The 20,607-nt window shown below is 46.0% G+C and overlaps 1 protein-coding gene across 1 annotated transcript in view; it reads left to right on the top strand.

The window, feature by feature from the left end:
* Positions 1 to 3,188: 3,188 nt before the first annotated feature.
* The window catches only part of mtss1lb (MTSS I-BAR domain containing 2b), a 42,598-nt gene continuing 25,179 nt past the window's right edge, over positions 3,189 to 20,607 (top strand). Inside the window, exons 1-3 of the mRNA XM_076147030.1 lie at positions 3,189 to 3,841; positions 14,967 to 15,028; positions 15,361 to 15,434. Of these exons, the coding sequence (XP_076003145.1) occupies positions 3,755 to 3,841; positions 14,967 to 15,028; positions 15,361 to 15,434 (223 nt within the window). The 5' untranslated portion in view covers positions 3,189 to 3,754. The remainder of the gene's footprint in view (positions 3,842 to 14,966; positions 15,029 to 15,360; positions 15,435 to 20,607) is intronic.

Raw genomic sequence — 20,607 nt, 5'->3', positions numbered from 1 at the left:
TGTCTCCACCCTGACGTCTCCTCTTCAGTCATTGATATTGTTTGGCTTGTTTAGATCACATAATCTATAATTTATAGCCAATCAGGACTGTGACGTGAAATGAGACGCAGCCAGGGACACGCCGGCTGGAGCTGAAGTGACACTCACAAGATAGAAATAAGAAAGACGAAGGCAAGTGACGGACCTAGGAGACGGACAAATTCATTACGTCAGTCATAAATAATGCATGGAGCTTCACGTGGGCTGAGACATCGTCCCTGTTGAGCAACACAAACCAGGACAGTGGAAGTCTCTGGCCTGCTGGTCTTCACTGTCACTCTGCTGCGGATGTTTTGGTTTACTGTATGAATAATTGTTCAGTTTGAGATAAGTGGTCTGAACTCAACATAACTAGTGACCAAAACAGTGAAGAGAAGCTGAGGACATCAGATGGAAGTTCGCCAACGACCAAAAGCTCTAAGGTCACATTTCTGGTAAACAAATCTTCTGCTCTTTCGTCTCGGTGTGTCAGTTGCTCAAGTTGCTGCTGTTTCCTCTCAAAGGAAATGCTGAGTCGTCTGATTTTACGGTCAGCTGACGTTTCATCCCCCTGACCCCACCACACTAGACGGGGAACTTATGTTTGTATGGAAGTGTGTGTGTGTGTGTGTGTGTGTGTGTGTGTGTGTGTGTGTGTGTGTGTTTGAGTCCATGTTCTGCCTGTGTTGCATGACAGACGATGAATGTGTTGTAAACTTACTTTTAGGAATTTGTTTATTGTTAGAGAACATTGGGACTGATGCAGGACCTGAAACTCTTGACCTGTGACCTGCCTGTCTCAGGGTGGAACTTGACTCAGAACTTGACTTGACACTGAGCGTATCTGAGCCGTGTTGATATAAACAGCATTTTGTATGAGTCACGACAAGTTTCTGAATATATTTGCTGCTGTGAATACATCACAGCAGCTGTGTGTACGCTCTCTTTTTAGCTGTGCCCCATCCAGAGCGCACACACACACACCCCTTCACTTCAAACAGACTCCTGCCCTGTGGTTAAATGCGTCCCTGCAGACTTTTTTTTCCTGTCTGTCTCTCACATGGACCAGCAGGACAGTGTGGAGACAGAAACCTGCAGCCGCACGCAGGAATGTGGCAGCACCTCGTCAAATCCATTCAAGCCGGCTGGAATCTGCGGCTTCTCTGCGTGTTTGAAGCATGTTTGCTCTCTCAGCTGATGTGGCCCCTTTGGAGGAAGACGTCACGAGGAAGGTTTGTCTGTGAGCCAACACGTGCTCAGCTGTCCAGCAAATCGGGACATTGGCCACGCTGAACCGACTGTTACGGTGGCTGTGAAGGAGAATCTAAACAGACGAGATGTGGGAAGACAATGAGCACAAACACACGTGCACACGCACATAAACATAAACACAATCACACACGCACACACACACACACACACACACAGAGGAAGGACTGTCCAAAAAAACAAAAGCAAATGATACCTATTACATCCTTCCTTTTGTCAAGGTCACCACAGACACACAACACACACACACACACACACACACACACACACAGGATAGTGCACATATGGTATTCACGCACACACACACACAAGCAGACGATGCTCACAAAGGCCTATCCCGTGCTCTGTCAGGATGCTCGGAGTTCAGCACAAGCATAGAGGTGTGTGTGTGTGTGTGAGAGAGAGAGCTTATCCCCATGGATCATATGTTCTACACGCCTATTATCAGTTGTTGTGTTGATAATCCTCCCTCTCTGGCATTTCCTCTACAGTGAGATTCACCCAAAGAGAGATACAAGGAAGAATCCTGATGTACTTCTTATTTACAAGATGGGTCTGCGGTCAGGGGAATATTTGGAGAGCAATGTGACCTTTGGCCTTTGGCCCTCAGCAGCCATCGCTTGCGGCGTTGTGTTCTCTTGAGAAGAACAGTGTGTATATTTCCCATCTATCAAATCTCATCCTCAGCTTTCAAAGATCGCTGCGCTTTTCACAACAGACGACTTCCTGTCTTATGTATCATGAGGTCATCATGGTTCTCAAACTATGTGACTGAGGATCACTAAGTACTGTCTTGGTGTCAAAACTCCAAACTCACAATTGCACACATTTAAGACCTAGAAGCATTGTGCTATGGGTCTGTTTAAGTTTCATTCATCGCAGCAGAGGTTAGGGTTAGGGTTAGGTTGGTGGAATTTCTCTTTCTCGTTCTCACACACACACTCACACACACACACACACACACACACACACGCGCGCACACACACACACACACTCACACACCTGTTAGAGGGTTTAATTTCCCAAGCACAGTGAATTCCTCCGCTCCTGCTTTCCCCCTCCTCTTGTTAAATATAGCAGAGCAAAAAATGATACAACATACATAACAAAACATACATATATTTCTCAATATTGCGTTCATTTTTTGCTCTATAGTTGCTGCAATAAAGTCAAGCTGAGGGTAGAAAGTCACTGTTTAAAGTACTTAAACATTCTACTCCATCGTACTTATTACTTTGCAATGCATTAGGACTTCACGTTCCATATTAAATACCAAACAGACAAGTATTTATCTTATCCTAGATGTCAACATTACATTTTATTTAAATGAGTTCGTACAGTTCATGAGTTGAATGCAGGACTTACTTCCATTATGGTACTTTGACTTTTATTTGTTCTTCCACTTCAGATCAGAGGTGACATCATTCTCAGGTAGATGAGTTTGATTCATTGTATTTACATGAATTGCTGCATACATGACACAGAACATAACGTCAATATTGACCCACTTTGATCCTATGAAAACAGCCTAATGTCCCTGAAGGTCACCGACAACATGACACTGGACAGGTGAGTCACACACACACACACATGCACACACACATACTTGGGGCTGTGACCCCATACCATTCTGCTGCTGCTAAATCTATTTGACATTTACCCCTGAGACTTTTCTCTGGGTGGTTTATGGTGTGTGTGTGTGTGTGTGTGTGGCCATGTGACAGACTGTCCAGCCTCCTTTTTTCCGGCTCTCTCTCGCACAGATCGTGTTACTGGCTGGTCTCCCCGCACCGCTGAGCCCACCGCGTTTGCACCAATCACAGCCCGCCTCTCAACAAAAACGCAAACAGCACGCACGAACGCACAGACGTACGTACACACACAGACACACACTCACACGCACACACACACGGACACGAACGGCGATCTGTCGCTCCGGGTCTCCGTCGGCGTTCACACACGCGTCCTCAGCGACTAAGCGAAGCGCCGCTGCGCCAAGATGAGCGTGATGGTGTCGGAACCATCTGCACGTCTCACCGCCTGACCCGCAGCAGAGGACACGCATACACACACAGACACACACGAGAGAGAGAGAGAGAGAGAGAGAGAGAGAGAGAGAGAGAGAGAGAGAGAGAGAGAGAGAGAGAGAGAGAGAGCGAATGAGAGAGAGAGAGAGAGAGAGAGAGAGAGCGAGCGAATGAGAGAGAGAGAGAGACCATCTTTCCTCTCACAATCCATCTTTCCTTCGCTTGGGGCAGCAGACAGCTTGTCCATCTTTTCTTCTTTTCCTCCCCAGTCTCTCCTCTCGCTGCATCCCTCCCTCCCCTGCATCCCTCCCTCCTGGTTCCGAGACCGGAGAGTCCCGTCGTTATTTTGTGGAAATATACATTTTTGTGCATTTTTTTCTTCCTTTCCTGCCGGGTGTTGGTAGCGCGCAGCTGGTGCGCGCTTCTGTAAATTCCGGTGAATGGTGGATTTGGCAAACATGGAGACCGTGGAGAAGGAATGCGGGGCCCTCGGGGGTCTGTTCCAGGCGATTGTCAACGACATGAAGGTAAATAACACCACTCATCATGTTGAGACTTACGGATGAACACGTGTGATCAATGAGGTCATAGTCGTGCAGTAGAATAACCGCGCCGGTGTGTCTGGAATCGATCAGTGTGGGATGGAAACATAGACACGGACGATATGAACTCGCTCTTGCAGTTGCTTTTGTTTGACATGAACGGGGCCTGGTGGTACCGGTTTACCGGCAGCGATGCGGCGGCACCTTGGGTGGTGGGTGGTGGTGGTGGGGGGGGAGAGCGAGAGGTGGGGTGTTTTGTCCTCCAGTCCGCTCCGTTGGTTCCCTACGTAAAGGCATAAGGTATCCATTATCGGACACACCTGGTATATTAATATTATTACGTAATAACAGGCAGCGCATATGATCCATGGTGCCCAGCTGATGATACCTGGCATGATCGGTGCCTTGATTCTCCCTTGTTTGGCTCATCTCGATGGGTTTATTGTGGCAAAAAGGCCCCTGGAATGTAACTGAAGCTGCCATATGTATGTCAGGCAGTATGAGTTAGGGCCTCGACACATTCCGTCACATACACGTGTGCACCTGCCAACAATTGCTTCATAGTCACCATCACCACCGCCATCATCGTCCTCATCATCATCATCATCATCATCATCATCATCCAAAATCTCTCTCTCTCTCTCTCTCTCTCTCTCTCTCTCTGACTCTCACTCTCTCTCTCACTCTCACCCCCACTCTCACTCTCACTCTCACTCTCTCTCTCTCTCTCACTCTCTCACAAGCTCGACTGTCACATGTTCCTTGTCGTTTCCATGAGTCCAGAGTGCAGCGTCATTGATTTTCTGCCAGGCTGATCCGGCGGAAGGTTGTGAAAGCGTGAGAATCTGGACAGCCATCAGACACCCTGAGCCTCCGCCTGTTTGTCTGTCCTGCTGTCTGTCTGCACGTCTGTACGTCTGCCGGTCTCTCTGTCTGCCTGTCTGTCATATTCTGCCTGTCTTTCTCCGCATCTGCAGAATCCGTCCTTCAGATTGAAGGCACATTGCCAGTGCAGCACGTAGGGGTTAGAGGTTTAATTCCCAACCCGGTCTGCAAAATGTACAGCTTGCCTGCATCACGGGGCTGTAGAATGCTTTAGATGAAAGGCTTTGTGTCAACATTTCTGCCTGTCAGACACCCATGCAGCACACACACACACACACACACACACACACACACACACACACACACAAATTCACACATGATTATCTTACACACACACACACACACACACACACACACACACACACACACTCCCTCTCCATTTGTTCGTAATCATTGTCGCTTATTTGCGTCATTAAAGGGAAATGCTAACATGTTATGGAGTGTCTGCAAAGGTCAAAGTCTGAAATCACATCAGCTGGAGGCTGGTATATGTGTTTGTCAGATGTAGGAACACATGTTGTGGAGCTATGTGTGTTTGTATGAGCTAGAGCGAGTATCCATCCTGATCACACCTGATTCAGATGTTTGAAAGCATCGTCTCCCCTCCTGTTCTGGACTCTGTAGCATTTAGTTTTATTTCTGTGACATTAGATGATGGCGACCGGGGACGGTATTGGATTTGAGCTGTGAGAGGCGGTGTCAGGGTGAGGGTGGGGTGATGGGTGCTGGGTAGAGGAGAAAGGGAGACCTGTGTTTAACTGTGGAGATGGAGCCAATACTACTTAGATCAAAGACATCTGATACCAAGGGAGGGATATAGATTTGAGTCAGACGCCATTGTTGAAAGTGTGTCTTCATATTCAGATCCAGTTGTTGTTGTGATTCATTCTGTCTTTATGGTGTTAATGCATGTGTGGTTAGGGTGCACAGTAACTCTTCATCTTATTGGAAATGATGAGTTCCACTGCACATTTCTCTGCACTGTGCTACACACAGGGGAGCGTCTCCCTATGGGACGCACACTCATACACTTCTGCAGTTGTTTCCTGTGGAATATGCAGATCATGAATTAATCCCGATGCATTTGTACTAATGGGAAATCACTGTTGCCAAATGCAACCATTTTGAGACGAGACCAGAGTGGTGAAAATGTTCCTCCTCTGTGTGTGTGGAACCATTTGATTAGCAACATGTGCACCAATGACACAGCATCTCTACCGAACCCTAACAGCACAGCAGGGATGAAGTGATGAGTCAGTGTGTTCTGATGGAGGCATGTGGAGTAAGACCTATACATACACACAACATATACACAGAATTAACCAGATTCACTTATCAGTTTGCATCCTTAATACCTCACAGCTTTAACATATATTCAAATGAAGTGGACCTAAGTCACCGTATTGATTTTAAAGAGCAGGAAAATCGCAGAAAATCACTTAATACCAGTGTGGAACTGGAGGATCATTAGTGTTAGTGATGAGGTAATATTTCACTCTCTTACGCCGCCTCTGCTTTCATCTATTATTCAGTTTGTTTCTAATGGCTCTACTGTTTGTGTTATTTAGCTCACTATGAAATATATGGGTCACGACAACCTGGCACCGCAGCACATTGAGGCCATTTGCCTCAATGTGCTGCGGTCGAATCCCCCACGAGTCCCAAAGGAGGCATTAAAGGAGCATCACTGAGAGTGGACCAGAGTCACCGAGTTGGCAGCGCTCAAACGCTCATCTTGACTCAGGAGCAAAGCACCACCGCGTTACAATGAAATAATCGATGTTTACAGCTCACCGAGTAACAATTTGTCAGAGGACACAAATGAACTAATACATTTGTACTGCTTTGTTATCCTAAAAAAACCCTCCAGTGTGTGATCTGTGCAAAGTGGCCCTGATACTGCACGGTCCACATTCTCTGGTCGCCCGTGCACAGGTAGCTGACAAGGCCAATTAAGTCCCTGCTCAGGACAAATCATAAGAAAGTTACATGCTACAGTTACTTCTGTGGTTTTATGTGCCAAACTCCTTGGTTCTGCTCTGGCGTCTTCACTGCAGGCTTCAGTTGGGTCATCAAGGAGATGAGGTTCACCTGCTCTGATTGACTGATGAGCTTTATAAGCTGCAGCCAGTCAGTCAGTCAGCTGTGTTCTCCCCTGGCAGCCATTTGGTTTTGGGGTTTCCCTGGGTCCATTTTTATATAATCCCCCTGTCAGACCGATGGATCGTGAGCGCAAATTTAGAAGTGTGCACCCACCCCCCCAACAAAAGTTTTGTGTTCAATAATTTAGTATGGCCCCTGAGGGCTGATAGGAGAATCAAAATGGCCCGCGATAAGAAAAAGGTTCCCCACTCCTGCTTTAGTGTATTCAAACTCCCGAGATCCCCTCCTCGTCAGTTGGTGACAGAGGTTAGTACACACTGAATATGTTGAATTGTTCCAGTAATGTTTGTTTAATCATTAGTTGTTAGTAACAGACTGCAGGTACAAGTGGCATTGAAAAGCCCTTGTTCTGTCCAGCAGCCTGTAGTTTAACCAACAGCCTCAATGTTCTCGCTTTGTGGAACTGAGAGCTGCGCCTTTGGGTATGGAAACCGTCTAAATGCTGCTGCAGGCCACAGTCAGCACATCCTCACTCCTTAGAAAGCACTTTCCCTTCCTCTTTCCTCTCTTCATCCTCCCTCTTTTTTTTTGCTTTCCTCTTGGCTCCACCCAAGTAAACAAAGTCCCCAGTCACCCTCACGTTTTGATGGAGTGTGTGTGTGTATTGGCACGTCGTCTTGCTTCCTCTTCAGCATACTGTCTCTCACCCTTTGACAGGTGCCATTGTGACGAGATGATCAGTGTTGCTCACTTCACCTGTCAGGGGTGGCTGATCATCATAGACCTGCATATCTCTTGCAGTGTAGAGGTTTATAATAATTTACAATACATATATTTTTTCAAATTGCTAATACATCATTCTTCAAGGCTTTTAGTGGCCCAGCTGTCTATTGCAGGTCATCCTGATGAAGTAAAAGGTAACGTGACAAAGCCAACTAACCCGACAAAGCGTATTGATCCATTTTCTTTCAACCCGGCAACCCAATTGTTGTCATCATTGTTAAGTAAGTTATTACTTGCTTGCATTTATGTTTTGGTCCTATGGGACTCAAACTCTCAGTGAACAAAGGTCGCAGAGGGGTAATGCGATGATGAGTCACAGGGTCACGTTCACGGTCAGTCGCCCATATGGATCAGGGGTCAGTGGATAATAATACTGTATGTTGACAGCAGCTGTACTGTAAAAACAATGTGATTTTATCCAATAAGTGATATAGGAGAAACAGGGAAAAGCTTGTCATCTTGTTGTTCATCTCTTGTGCTTATCTTAGAATGCATCCATTGATTAACTTCCACTGCAGAGGCATTTAATGAGGTCATGAACAGATTAACTTCTTTGTATGACGTTGTGAGACTGTTCATGAAGTTAGCTGTGGATGCTCTTAAATAATCATACATGTCTAAATTGCAAAATACTAAAATGATGTGAACTTAGTGAACGTTTTGGAAAGTGTTTCATTTTGATTTCGTGGTTGAATCGGTTCCCAGTCAAATCTGTTCTATGTGCAGTCAAACAAACATTGCTTGGATCAGACAACAATCTCTCTCAACCCTAAGCTGCTGTAACTACAAAACTTGCAAAATGTAAAGAAATGTCTGAATGTGGTTAGTCGGGGCGAGCAGCACTCTGAGGCAGAGCGTGGTCCCCATTAAAGCACTGGAAATACAGCGATCACTTGGAGCGAACTGGTCAGCGTCCTCGCAGACACGTCCCATTGTTCTCCCAGCCTTTAAAACCACCGCGCCTCTTGTTTCCTATGACTGCGAGCCACACAGCAGCACTGAAGATGCTCTGTGCCAGTGTATCATCAGTCCACTCTGCGGTGCGTTTGTGGCTGTGTGGTTCGGGGGAACTTCCCACCACAGCGCCGTTATTTAAAACGGAGAAACCCACGAAGAGCGTTGATATGGAGAAAGGAGACACTGACAGAGGCTGGAAAGTGTCCGCCATCAGACCAGCTTCAGAAGTAATCAAAGAGATGTTTTCATGTGCTTCAATGTGAAAAAGGCTGCCAGAGTGGAGAGATGATGTCACTTGTTTGTCGTCATTCAAGAAAGACACATTTTTAGATCCAGGGACATGGTTGATGTGTGGGTGCTTCTAAGTGTGGAGTTAGGTGAGTGTGAGGGTTTAAAGTGGACATACTGTATTCATCCAATCAAGCTCATCCTGATCGGATTATTGTAAAATTTGCTTCTAATACTTGAGTATATTTTCCAGCTAATACTAATTTACTCTCAGGTCATGGTGGAGTTGTAGGTCATTTCTATTGAAGCAAAGGATCTCACAACCTCAAGCATAGTTTCTTGCAGCTTAAGGGAAACTCTGTGCAAAACCCTTCATAGGCGAAACCAAAAGAAGGAACCACAGGGTGTTTGTAGCCTCTTCTGCTGGCCTACAATCTGCTCACACAATCACCAGGCTCATAAAGGAGCATCTTCCTCGTTAGAGCTCGTTAAAATCTGAGAGGTTGTTGGCGCCCCTGGGCTCGTTAGTTGGGGGGGGGGGGGTTGACGGGTTTGAGGGGAGTTGGGGGGTCGTGCTGGGATCTTGCCAAGGCAGTCTCTCTTTCTGAAGCCTTTGTTGGGCCTGTCAAAGCCTTCTCATCACACTCAGCTGTTCACTGTACAACACGCCCATCATTGTCAACGGGCCAGAGACGACAGCGGAGGATCGATATTCTCGTTTCGGACAGAAATGGGTTGAGAAAGAACTAATAGGTTTGTGTTAATGGAATGGTTAAAATGCAACGTCAAAACAGGCACTTTGTTATGATGGCAGACATGTTCTCACAGAGCTTTACTGGTCCACATAGAGACAGTTCTCAAACCAACGCAAAGTGGGAAAACACAAAAACCATAATCTATAAGTAAAATGAATAAATGATTACATTATCCACACTCGTTTGTTAATAACCAGATCGATTGGCTTATTTACAGGTTTAGTTCCGGGCTTCTCCCCCCTCCCTCCTTGCTGCTTGCCCCTCACAGTGGTGAGAGGGTCGCGGCATCCATTGCGGTCACTTACACTAAGTGGTCTGACAGACTGTATCTACGGGATGTGACAGCAGCCATTTCACACCGTCAGTAACGTCCCTACTCCCAACGTCACATCTCGGCCTTCATAGGGCAAAGAGATTGATGGCCGCACTTTGACGCTTCTGCCCTGAATAATAATGTTGAGCTTGATCCCATTTTGTTTCTGCGACCACAAAAACACAAGGCCTGGAAGCTGAAATGTTGAGTTCATAAGCTTGTATGTGATCAGCTTTCATCCAGCCAATGACATGTTGCGAAACCGCCGCATTTTACATCCACGACTATGGCTTTACCCAGAACGTTGCGCAGGCGTCGGGCGGTGCAGATGTTTGACCGATGGGGCGTCTATGCTCTCGCAGATGTTTGACCGATGGGGCGTCTATGCTCTCGCCGTGCAGCACACAGAGACACAACAATGCGCAGATGGTTTCATCTTTCCCCTCATCACCGTGTTTAGATTGGAATTAGCTGATGCACTTCATCAATTATGCAGCGCCTCCGTCTCCTCATCTGCATGCGGATCTCTTTCCATCCAAAACCACATGCTAACCGACATGTTGTGAGGGAAATCGTGACTCTGCTTACATCAGCGTTTCATGCGATGTTTTGCTCCATCGATAAAATGTACAGATGCTAAATATATTCAAAGGAATTCAGTGAAGCTGTTTGGAGGCTTTGGTTTATGATCCCAAAACAGATTCATTCAGCGTCTCAAGTCTCTCTCTGCGACTGCAGTTTGGCTATTACATAACTGCATAATCTGCAGAGTTACTACATCACGACGCCGAAGAGAACAAATCTGTCTGCAGCAAAGAAAAGAAAGAGCAGAATAGCGGAAATGGTGGGAAGAAAAGAAAAACGATAAGTGTTCCAAATTTGGGAACTGTGGGGCCTGAGATTCAACTCAGCTCGGGACCGACACATCCTGGGGCCCTGGATCGGTTTTTGATCTGAATCCATTTTTACTGACGATTTTGATGTTGTTACATCAAAACATGTCTGTTATACATCATCAGTGATCAAGTTTGGGTTGTTAAAGTTACTGATGACTCCTTTCAGCGTAACTTGCTTCAGAGTTTCCAGACTAAATGACTGTAATAGCAAGGTAAGGTGTTAGTGCAGATCTAATGGCTTATTAGAACGCGCATGAATTGCTGCATGATTAATTGATTCAGAACCAAAGCGTTTCATTTATTTTAACAACAAATGTGGGTAACAGCAGTGCCAGAAACTTGTCTTCTCCCAAACCAGCCAGACAATAAGACAGCAGAGCACTGACATATATCAAACTGCTTTCTGTCTATGTGGGTTAAACATCAATCCCCAACCTTGATAAAAATGGAATTTGATTCTCTTTTGGAAAAACCTCCAGCCGGGCGATTATGCATGTGACGCTCTGTAAAATTACTCTTTTGTTTGGCTCTTGCAATTCTCTTTTTAACATGCGAATTAGCTTGATTATACAACAGAAAAATTGGCTAATCCCTCCATCCCTCTGCCTGCCTGCCTCCATCCATTCTGTCTCTCTCTCTATCTCTCTCTCTCTCCATCTCTCGCTCACTCACTGGATTTCCTCTGTTTTTCTGTCTTGCTGCGGGGAGACAAAGGGAACAAAAGAGTGCGAGAGGAGACAGTAAGCTTCTCATCCACTGCAGTGAGTAGAGTGGTGCTCTCAATAGAGCCCTGGGCAGACTGGGTGGACTGGTGGCGCACTGAGAACTAGGCCAGTGAACTGTTGACAGCACTTCAGAGTCCAGAGTCAGGATGAGATGAAACAGAGGCTTAACAGAAGATAGAGCAGAAGGGGAAAACTAAAAAATAATCGATATCCTGGAGTGATTAAAGAAGAATGGTGTGTGTGTGGTGTTTAAACAAAAGGATGGAGCCGTTTTAGCTACCTTTTGGATTTGCACATAGTTTTTATACACTCAAACTTGGCCCCATTTGCATGTTGTGTTAAAATGAAATCTCAGTTCAGAAGTGTTCTCCAGGTGAGGAAGCATGCTTTTATGGCTTTTATCTTCCATTTAGAGCAATTATTTATATGTTGGAATCTGTTGAAAATCCCAGTAACAGCTCTGTCCAGGCTAAAATTGTAACATCCTACTCAGAATGCAGGCAGAAGCCAAATAAATACTTCAATACAAGGTATAAATGTCACGAGTATACAAGTCTGAAATAAAAAAAGAAGCTGTCAGCATTTTCAGTCAATTTGTGTAAATGCAGGTTAGATTTAATGACATTGATTGTAGGTGGCTTTGCAGTGAGAGGTCAGAGGTCAGAGCCAATTCCCGCTTCTCAATTGACATCCTAAAAATTGAGTTGAGTAAGTAAACAAATCAATCATTTCCCACAAATCTATAACAGAGAGAGCTTCTGTGGCTGTGTGACTCAAACTGCATTCCTTCAGTGAATGTGCTTTATTACATTGCACTAAGAGAAGCAGTGAAGACCACACCAAGCAAGAACATTCCCAGATTGGTGCCCAGAATAGAAGAGCACAATACTGATACTGACATGCCCTTCACACAGCATTTGTTTCTGTTTTGATACACTCCATAGATTGTTAACCGGTGATTTAGATAAATTGTTATATGTATAGTGTGTGTGTTTGTGTGTGTGTGTGCAAATGAGTGTATGTGTGGTCATCAGAGGTAAATGTGCATCAGGTTCTGCTGGGCTTTCGTGACGCAGGAAATGGTGACGTAACAGATAAACGCGTAAAAGTGTGTGTCTCCTCTCACACACTGACAAACGCGTTTGCCCCTCAGCCACTGTGATATCTCAAGTCCTGCAATCATGCGAGAGCAGTCGTGGTGGCAGCGCCGCTTGGTTGAGGTGAAAATGCATGAAACACATTTGTGGAGCGCAAAGCTTGCACGCTGAGCTTCTTGTGTCTGAAATGAGAAAACTATTTCAAAACAATTCCCACAGCAGACTTTGCCTCTTTATGTAGAAGGTCAAAGATCATCCAGCTTCTTCAGCTTCTCCATGGTAAAGATCTGGCAGACTGTGAAGGTTGTGCTGTAGGCCTCACATCGTTTTCATACGCATCAAACTATTCGGCATTCCCTCGTCATTCTTTTAAGAGATATGCTCCTGTCTGGATAGATGAAGGTGATCATCCTCATCGGGAATGACTTTGGATCGAGGTCAAGCATGCAGGCCTGTATCGCTTCTGTCGCTTTGATCCAAAGTCATCACCATCCAGTATAATGTATTATAGCTGTGATATATGTTGGTCATATCAGCTTTATGGAGTAATATCCTGTAAATCAGTGGTTCCCAAAGTGTGGGGCTACTGAATGGGAGGCGCGGTGCGGGATCGGAAGAGGAGCAATATGAATGAGTACCACCCCACGTAAATGAATGAGGCGAAATGTCTTCGTCTCGCTGCAGGAGAAGGAGCGCCCATAGCTGGGGCGCGAAAGAAAAGGTTTGGGAACCACTGCTGTAAATATTGCCAACATGAAGACGACACACACATGGGCAACATTCACACAGTGTGTCCTGAGTGCGTCCTGTACTGACATTTATCATATATTTTCATATATTCTTCTGTCTTTAGATGTAAATGGAGTTTAATAAGGATACACTGAATTACTCTCAATATGCTAAATGTGTGTGTCTGTGTGTGTGTGTGCGTTTGTGTGTAAAGAGGACATTGCTTTGCCTTATCTCTCATCCACACTACTTCAGCTCTGTGCGCCACTTCAAACAGCTTGAGAGTGGAGGGAGCAGGGTGTGTGTGTGTTCGTGCACGTGTGTGTGCATGTGTGTGTTGCGGTGCAGCTTTTGGTGCCATGGGACTGTGATTTCAGACCAAATTAAGGCACATCAAACAGAGCAGATCAAAGAGAGTACAGACCTCGCTGTATGTCCCGTCTGACATCACAATTTCTCAAGATGCCCCTCACACACACACCCTTGCACACACACACACACACACACACACACACACACACACACACACACACACACATTAAAGGATTTAAGGACAAATGGTTAAACTGGATCAAGTATAATGACATATGTGCTGAGGCTGGGGTGTGGGATATTGTAGAAGAGCTCTGTGTGTGTGTGTGTGTGTGTGTGTGTCTGTGTGTGTTTTTCTATCAGCATTCGGTCCAAATGCCCTTACACGGTCTGAAAGTCTGCCTTAGTTTTTAACTGGTTTCTGGAGTAGATTAGAGATTAAGTTTATAAAGACAATGAAAATAAAGTAATCAGAGGTTAAAGGTTAAATGTCAGTTGAAGGTCATTTACAATCCTCAATATGACAGATTTGCGTGTGGAAAAAGTAGCAGAAAATACTAGACTGAGCTAGTTTTAGAGTGTGTGTGTGTGAATGGTTTCAATGACAGCATGGGAAGGGGAGGGGAAACTGAGGCAGGCTAGAGATGGAGGAGAAGCCAAACTTGAGTGAGGGATTGTGTGTGTGTGTGTGTGTGTGTGTGTGTGTGTGTGTGTGTGTGTGTGTGTGTGTGTGTGTGTGTGTGTGTTTTTGTGGTTCGGGCAAGATATAGGGCAGTGGTTCCCAAAGTGAAGGGCACAGAGCTTCTGCAGGGGAAGCGCGGGATCATAAGAGGAGCAATATGAATAAGTACCGCCTCAGGTAAATGAATGAGGCGATACATCTTCGTCTTGCTGCCGTCAGCCATCCCGTATTGTTCTATATCGTCCCCCCCCCATTCTACACAGACTGCACGCGGCGGGGGGAAAGACGTATGGGGGGCTGATCTGTATAAGGGGGGCGCGAAAGAAAAGGTTTGGGAACCACTGATATACAGAATAAGGTTTGCTGACAGACAGAAGCTGAATGAGGAAGAGATACTGGGTTTAATTGATTGATTAGTGGTATGATGTGAAGGACACATGAGGAGTAAAACCACAATGTCATTGTTTGTGTTATTGTATTTCAACTCAATCATCACACAGATTTCATACTGCAGAGAAGTACCGTCTCAAATTGTGTCTGTTTGCACGTTAATGGCGCCGTGTTTTTCATCTGTTCTTGATGTGGTATATGCTCACTTGAATTTTGTGTCATCTGTGTGTGTGCGCGCGTGTGTGTGTGTTGCAGTGCTCCTATCCTGTGTGGGAGGACTTCAGCGCCAAGGCCACCAAGCTTCATTCGCAACTAAGGTAAGGTGCTCTGAGAACAAACGAAATGAATACACTTCCTTCCCTTCTCTTCCTCCTCTTGAATTTCAGTACACAGGTGTCACTGTATTATATCAGTGATCAATAAGTTTTTAGGCTCTCTCCAGCATTCTCATGGACAGCAGTGGTGCCCTCATAGCATCGCGCTTCCCCCAGGCACCGATTCACAACTTGATTTTATTGGTGACCAGGCATCGGACCAAGCCTGTGCTGCCGCAGGCGTCACAACTCAGGCAGAATCTTGGAAAATCGGTTAAAGGATTTAGACTGATATCATTTCTATCCAAAGTAACCGGCCGTCTCTCTTCATCTAGAACCACTGTCCTGGCTGCCGTGGCCTTCCTGGATGCCTTTCAGAAGGTGGCGGACATGGCGACCAACACCAGAGGTAGGAGCATTGCTGCTGAGCCTTCGTGTGCGTTTGTGTGAGTGCGTGAGGGTGTTTGATGTATGACAGTGAACGATGGTTGGCGTCCTTGTGCCTGTTTCTTGTTGCGCCTGTTGCTCATCTGAAGCGGTGAAGCTCCCCCTCCACTTGCAGCACTGATAGAGGCTTATTAAGCTGCCGAGATGTTATCGACCTGCCTGCTTAACTCTCCTATGACAAATGAAAGAGTCGAAACATTAAATCCCAAACATGGCAGCAGCTGGTTTGTTTTTACAGATACAGAAAGTAACAAACATGGATCTGCAATGGATTGGCAATAATTCTGTTTCCTTTATTTATGCAGAGGTTAAAAGGAGACCTGGACAAAACTGTTGCATATAATGAAATGTGATGTGGGCTAGTGAGGCAACGTCAGTTTGCCTGTGCTGTGCTCTGAAGTACACTGAACTTTGTAGATTGTCCTCTGTGAATTTGTTTGGGAGCTTGATACGATCTCCTTTGTGTGGGCTGGTTGATGGAGTGTGGGCTGAGATGTGAGAAGGTCAGACAAACACTGAGCGCGGTATAAATACCATTGTACCGCCGAGACGGAGGGAGAGAGGAAGACGAGGAAGACGACTGGGGCTTCAATACTGTTGTGACTTATTAGGTGCAGCTGCTAGACTGTGTGTGTGTGTGTGTGTGTGTGTGTGTGTGTGTGTGTGTGTGTGTGTGTGTGACCCCCAGGTGGGCGCCTAGAGGAAGAGGCTCTCGCTGACTTTTACAGCCCAGATAGGAAATCGCCAAGCTCTGTCGGCTCATTACACAAGCCGCTCCCATACCCACACACACGCACAAGCACAAGCAATAATATATTGCTGATGATATTGGCACTTAGATGCAGACGGAGCATCAGAGGCTCTTTGTACTTTGTGTATGATGAGTCATTCCTATTGGAGTCCATTTGTCAGGCTGGTGTACAATCGCTGCTCTCTCTGGCTGTGCCATGTTCTCTAATAGATTTGTTAAATGGATGGAGGCAGGAGATGGCAGCCATAATGATGCTCTCTGTCTTGTCACCATCCACCATATCAATGTGCCACTCTTTACAGTATGTGATGCGTGTGTGTGTGTGTGTGAGGCAGGTCCAAAGGGTACTGACAAGCCCCCAGCTCCTCTCTTGTACCCATACAAATGTTAATTCCGGCCATTTGTGAACCCGACTGAGACGCTTTTCCGTCCAAATGTCAAGTGAATCTCTCATGGAGTGAAACGTAAACACTGTCAATCAGCAGTGAGCAATGCCCAATAATCCAATAATCTGGATGTAAAATGTTTGGCAAGATAATTTGTATAATTTTTGTAATAATTTTGAAGGATTTTATTTGGTGCCTTGGCTTAAAAATGGTTGAAAAACACTGCAGTATATTCCTCTCTCTTTAACTGTCCTCCTAGAGGTCAGCTGAGGACATTACCAGAGAGGAACGAGGACCAAGCTTGGGTACAATTTTTCAAGTCTGAGAAGATGAATGAAGCATATTTTAAAAGACACCAAGGCAGAGAAACACAGATATCATTTAACACCTGTACATGACATGGTGACTACACACACGCTTCACCATAGGATTCCTTGAATGGAATCTTACAGCATCTGATGTGTTTCAGTTAGCCTCAGCTGACAAAGTTAAAAAAGACAGCAGGGAGGAAGCGTAGGTTACACTGTGTGCGTGAGCGTGTGTGTGTGTGTGTGTGAGACTTAGCAAGACGTGTGTAGGTGTCTTCATCTACACCCAACACTCTATATGTTAGTAATGCTGCTGTTTGCACCTGAATGCACCACCGGGTGCAGCTCTATTGTTGTGTTTTGCGCTTTGTTCTTTCTCTCTTTATTTGTGTGTGTGTGTGTGTGTGTGTGTTTGTGTGTGTGTGTGTGTGTGTGTGTGTGCGTGTGTCTGTGTGTGTGTGTGTGTGTGTGTGTGTGTGTGTGTGTGTGTGTGTGTGTGTGTGTGTGTGTGTGTGTGTGTGTCGTTGAGTGTCGTCGTCTCGCTCCCCCTCGCCTTGTGTCTTTATCTCTGCAATAAAACCACAGTCCCAGAACTCTCACTACTTGGCATGAGCAACATGCCTGTGTGTGTGTGTGTGCGTGTGTTTGAGAGAGAGTGAGAAAATGGCGATGAGGATGATCATCAGATGGTCCAGAATGTCTTGTGGTTTTATTGCCAGGCCTTTGAATATGAGATTTTATAATGAATATTCTAAATCTTATTAAAGACACAGACGCACACTTGGACACACACACACACACACACACACACACACACACACACACACACACACCATGTTGCTGGTATCTACCGCCTGAGAGCACATTATGTACTAAAATAGAGCTTTGGGAGACGGTGGTGGTTTGAGAGGGCGGTCGTCACCGTTCTGCCGCTTCTTTGTTGTTTTTGGTTTTGTTTGTTTGTCTGTGTTTGGCGACATGAAACCAGACGGGCAGGAACGCCACTCCATGGCCGATTGAGGGGTGGAAATCGTTCCCGACACATTTATCCTCTTCAGCCAACGCCAACGGAAGTGAAAACGGGGGCAGGAAGCAATGAATTTAATGGGAAATGTGGTCTTAATTTTGAGTGACGCTCAGACTAATCAGGCCCGTGTGTGTGTGACAGCGTGGAGGCCATCAACCGCCCGGTGTGTTCCATGGGCCTTTACAAAGGTGGAACTTTTGATTTGGCAGTTTTATTACGGTTTCCCTGCTGTGAGGAAATGTTTGACGGCAGACCCGTGGCGCTGTGTGCATGTGCGTCAGCAGTGTGTGTGTGTGTGTGTGTGTGTGTGTGTGTGTGTGTGTGTGTGTGTGTGTGTGTGTGTGTGTGTGTGTGACAGAGAGGGAGAGACTGGAAAAAGAGGAAGGAAGAGAAGGAAATGACAGCTGAATACAATAAAAGGCTCAAAAGTTTCTTCGTTGACTGTTGGTTCAAAGGCGAGCTGCTGTAGTGTGTGTGTGTCTGTGTGTAGGGGGTCATTAACTGTAAGGGAAAGTATTCAACACTCCCTCATTAAGTAGCAGGCTGCCTGGCAGGGTGACTCCCTGGGTGAGAGGAGGGAGGTAACTTTGAGCAGTGAGGCCACATAAGTATACACACACACACACGCACGCACACACACACACGCGCGCGCATGTGCAACTCAACAAGCATGACTTCCCTTATTCAGCTCTCAGCATGACACTCCCTGCAAGGCCCTCCTGCTAGTTCACAGCATTAGCTCTCTCGCACACACACACACACACTACAAATACAGTGAGTAACAGTGCTGACCTGTGTGCATAATGGCTCACAAGCTTGTGTAAGCATGCACACACACACACACACACGCGCTCACACACTCTCTAGACAGTAAACATTCCAAAAACTGTTTATTTGTAAAACTTTATACTTTAATTGCGTGAGTGCGTATGTGTCCATGTCGTGCGCTCAGACGTGGATCTGCTGTCGATACAGCCAATCACAGACGAGTGCGAACACATTTACGAGCCCAGTTGCCAGGCAACAACGGGAGAGAGTGAGAGAGCGTGTATTCGTGTGAGAAAGCGAGGGAAGTGGTGGCAGAGAAAAAATAGCTATGTTGTTGCCAAGTGGAGAGGAGAAATCAGAGCGAGATGGCTTAATTCCGTTTTACAGAAACCATGACGTTCAGGCGTTCTATCTTCGTGGGGGCTAAGTGGGTGAACTCGCCTCTCCTCTAAGTGTGTCAGTGTTACGGTTAGTCAGGGTTTGACCCCCACAGATGTCGACCCATATACTGTATGTTTGCAAGCAGCAAATGTAATATGAGCTGGCGCACACACACACACACACACACACACGCCTCCACATCTACTAGGAGATAAATACACAACCCACAGATACCTGCACACATACAACAGTGAATTTACATCAAACGTAATTGCTTAATCTAACCTACTTGCTCTTTGTTAGGCACTTTATACAGAGCAGCGTTGGTGATTTGGTGTTGAATGATGTCGTAGTTGCAAAAGCAAAGATCAGGTGTTTTTTAAAGTCAAAGCCAAAGGCCCTGCCCTCAGTGTGCACAGTGGCGCAGCGGAAAAGGAGAGCGGCAGTGGATCCATGTGTTAAAAGGTCACGACCGGGGGTCAAGTTATTCTGAGGGACCAAACCAACCACAGCTTTAATCCACAGTGAGGAAGAAATGTATGCAAAGATGATGATGATGATGCTGGCGAAGTTACAATAACTGAATCTCTCTCTCTCTCTCTTCTGAAAGTAAAGTAGGCCATGTTGTTGTGGGAGAGCTACAAAAACGACATTATTGTCTTTAATTAAGCTGCAGCCACAATCTTTCTCCCCCCCTCCCTCTCTCTCTCTCTCTCTCTCTCTCTCCCCCCCCCTTCCTTCCGCCGTTTGCTCCTCGTACTTCCCCGACACATTTCTCTCATCAGATCCTCCATCCCGTTTGTTCCCGGTGGTTCCCATTCCTCTCTCTGTCCCTTTCTGTGTGTGGCTGGCAGCTCTCTGAGGGCATTTCCTGATGTCACAGTGCAGCATTGTCCCAGAGGTCAACAACACACACATGCACACACACGCGCACACACACTCGGTGAGCATGGGAAGCTGAGCTCAGTGAGTCTCGCTGCTCCAAGGCCAAGTGCTTAATGAGACAAGAGGCCGGAGAAAAAAAGTGTGTTCTGTGCGAGTGAGTGAGTGTGTCTGTGTGTCCCTCTCTCTCTCTCTCTCTCTCTCTCTCTCTCTTTAGTCAGTAGCATCTTCACAAGATGTCAGTCAGGAATCTTGGTTTAAGAGGTCATTCCGATTCCAGCTTCATGAGGAGTTTTGGCGTTAGATCCATCTTTTGGAGTGAACGAGTGAAAAACATTAAAAAAACAAGTGGAGAGACGCGGTTAGCTGTACGGGGCGTTCGTGCGTGCGTTAGTGTGTAACAGAGTGAGTGGAGAGTTAGGTGTTAATCCAAAGCATTAATGTCCATCAGCCAGGCGTGATAACTGGTGTGTCTGCTGGCTCAGCTGTGTACACACACACACACACACACACACACACACACACACACACACATCCAGGACCTTCAGCTTATTCTATACTCTCCAACAAGAAGCCACATTCTCCCAACCGTCTCTATGAACAACCACAGAAATGCTGTAATATTTCCACCA

Source organism: Genypterus blacodes, unplaced genomic scaffold (assembly GCF_046128005.1).
Source record: "Genypterus blacodes isolate CSIRO-AG114 ecotype Tasmania unplaced genomic scaffold, CSIRO-AGI_Gbla_v1 ptg000036l_1, whole genome shotgun sequence".
NCBI lineage: Eukaryota > Metazoa > Chordata > Actinopteri > Ophidiiformes > Ophidiidae > Genypterus > Genypterus blacodes.
Note: the sequence above shows the minus strand (reverse complement) of the source record. Positions and strands in the feature narration are given on the sequence as shown.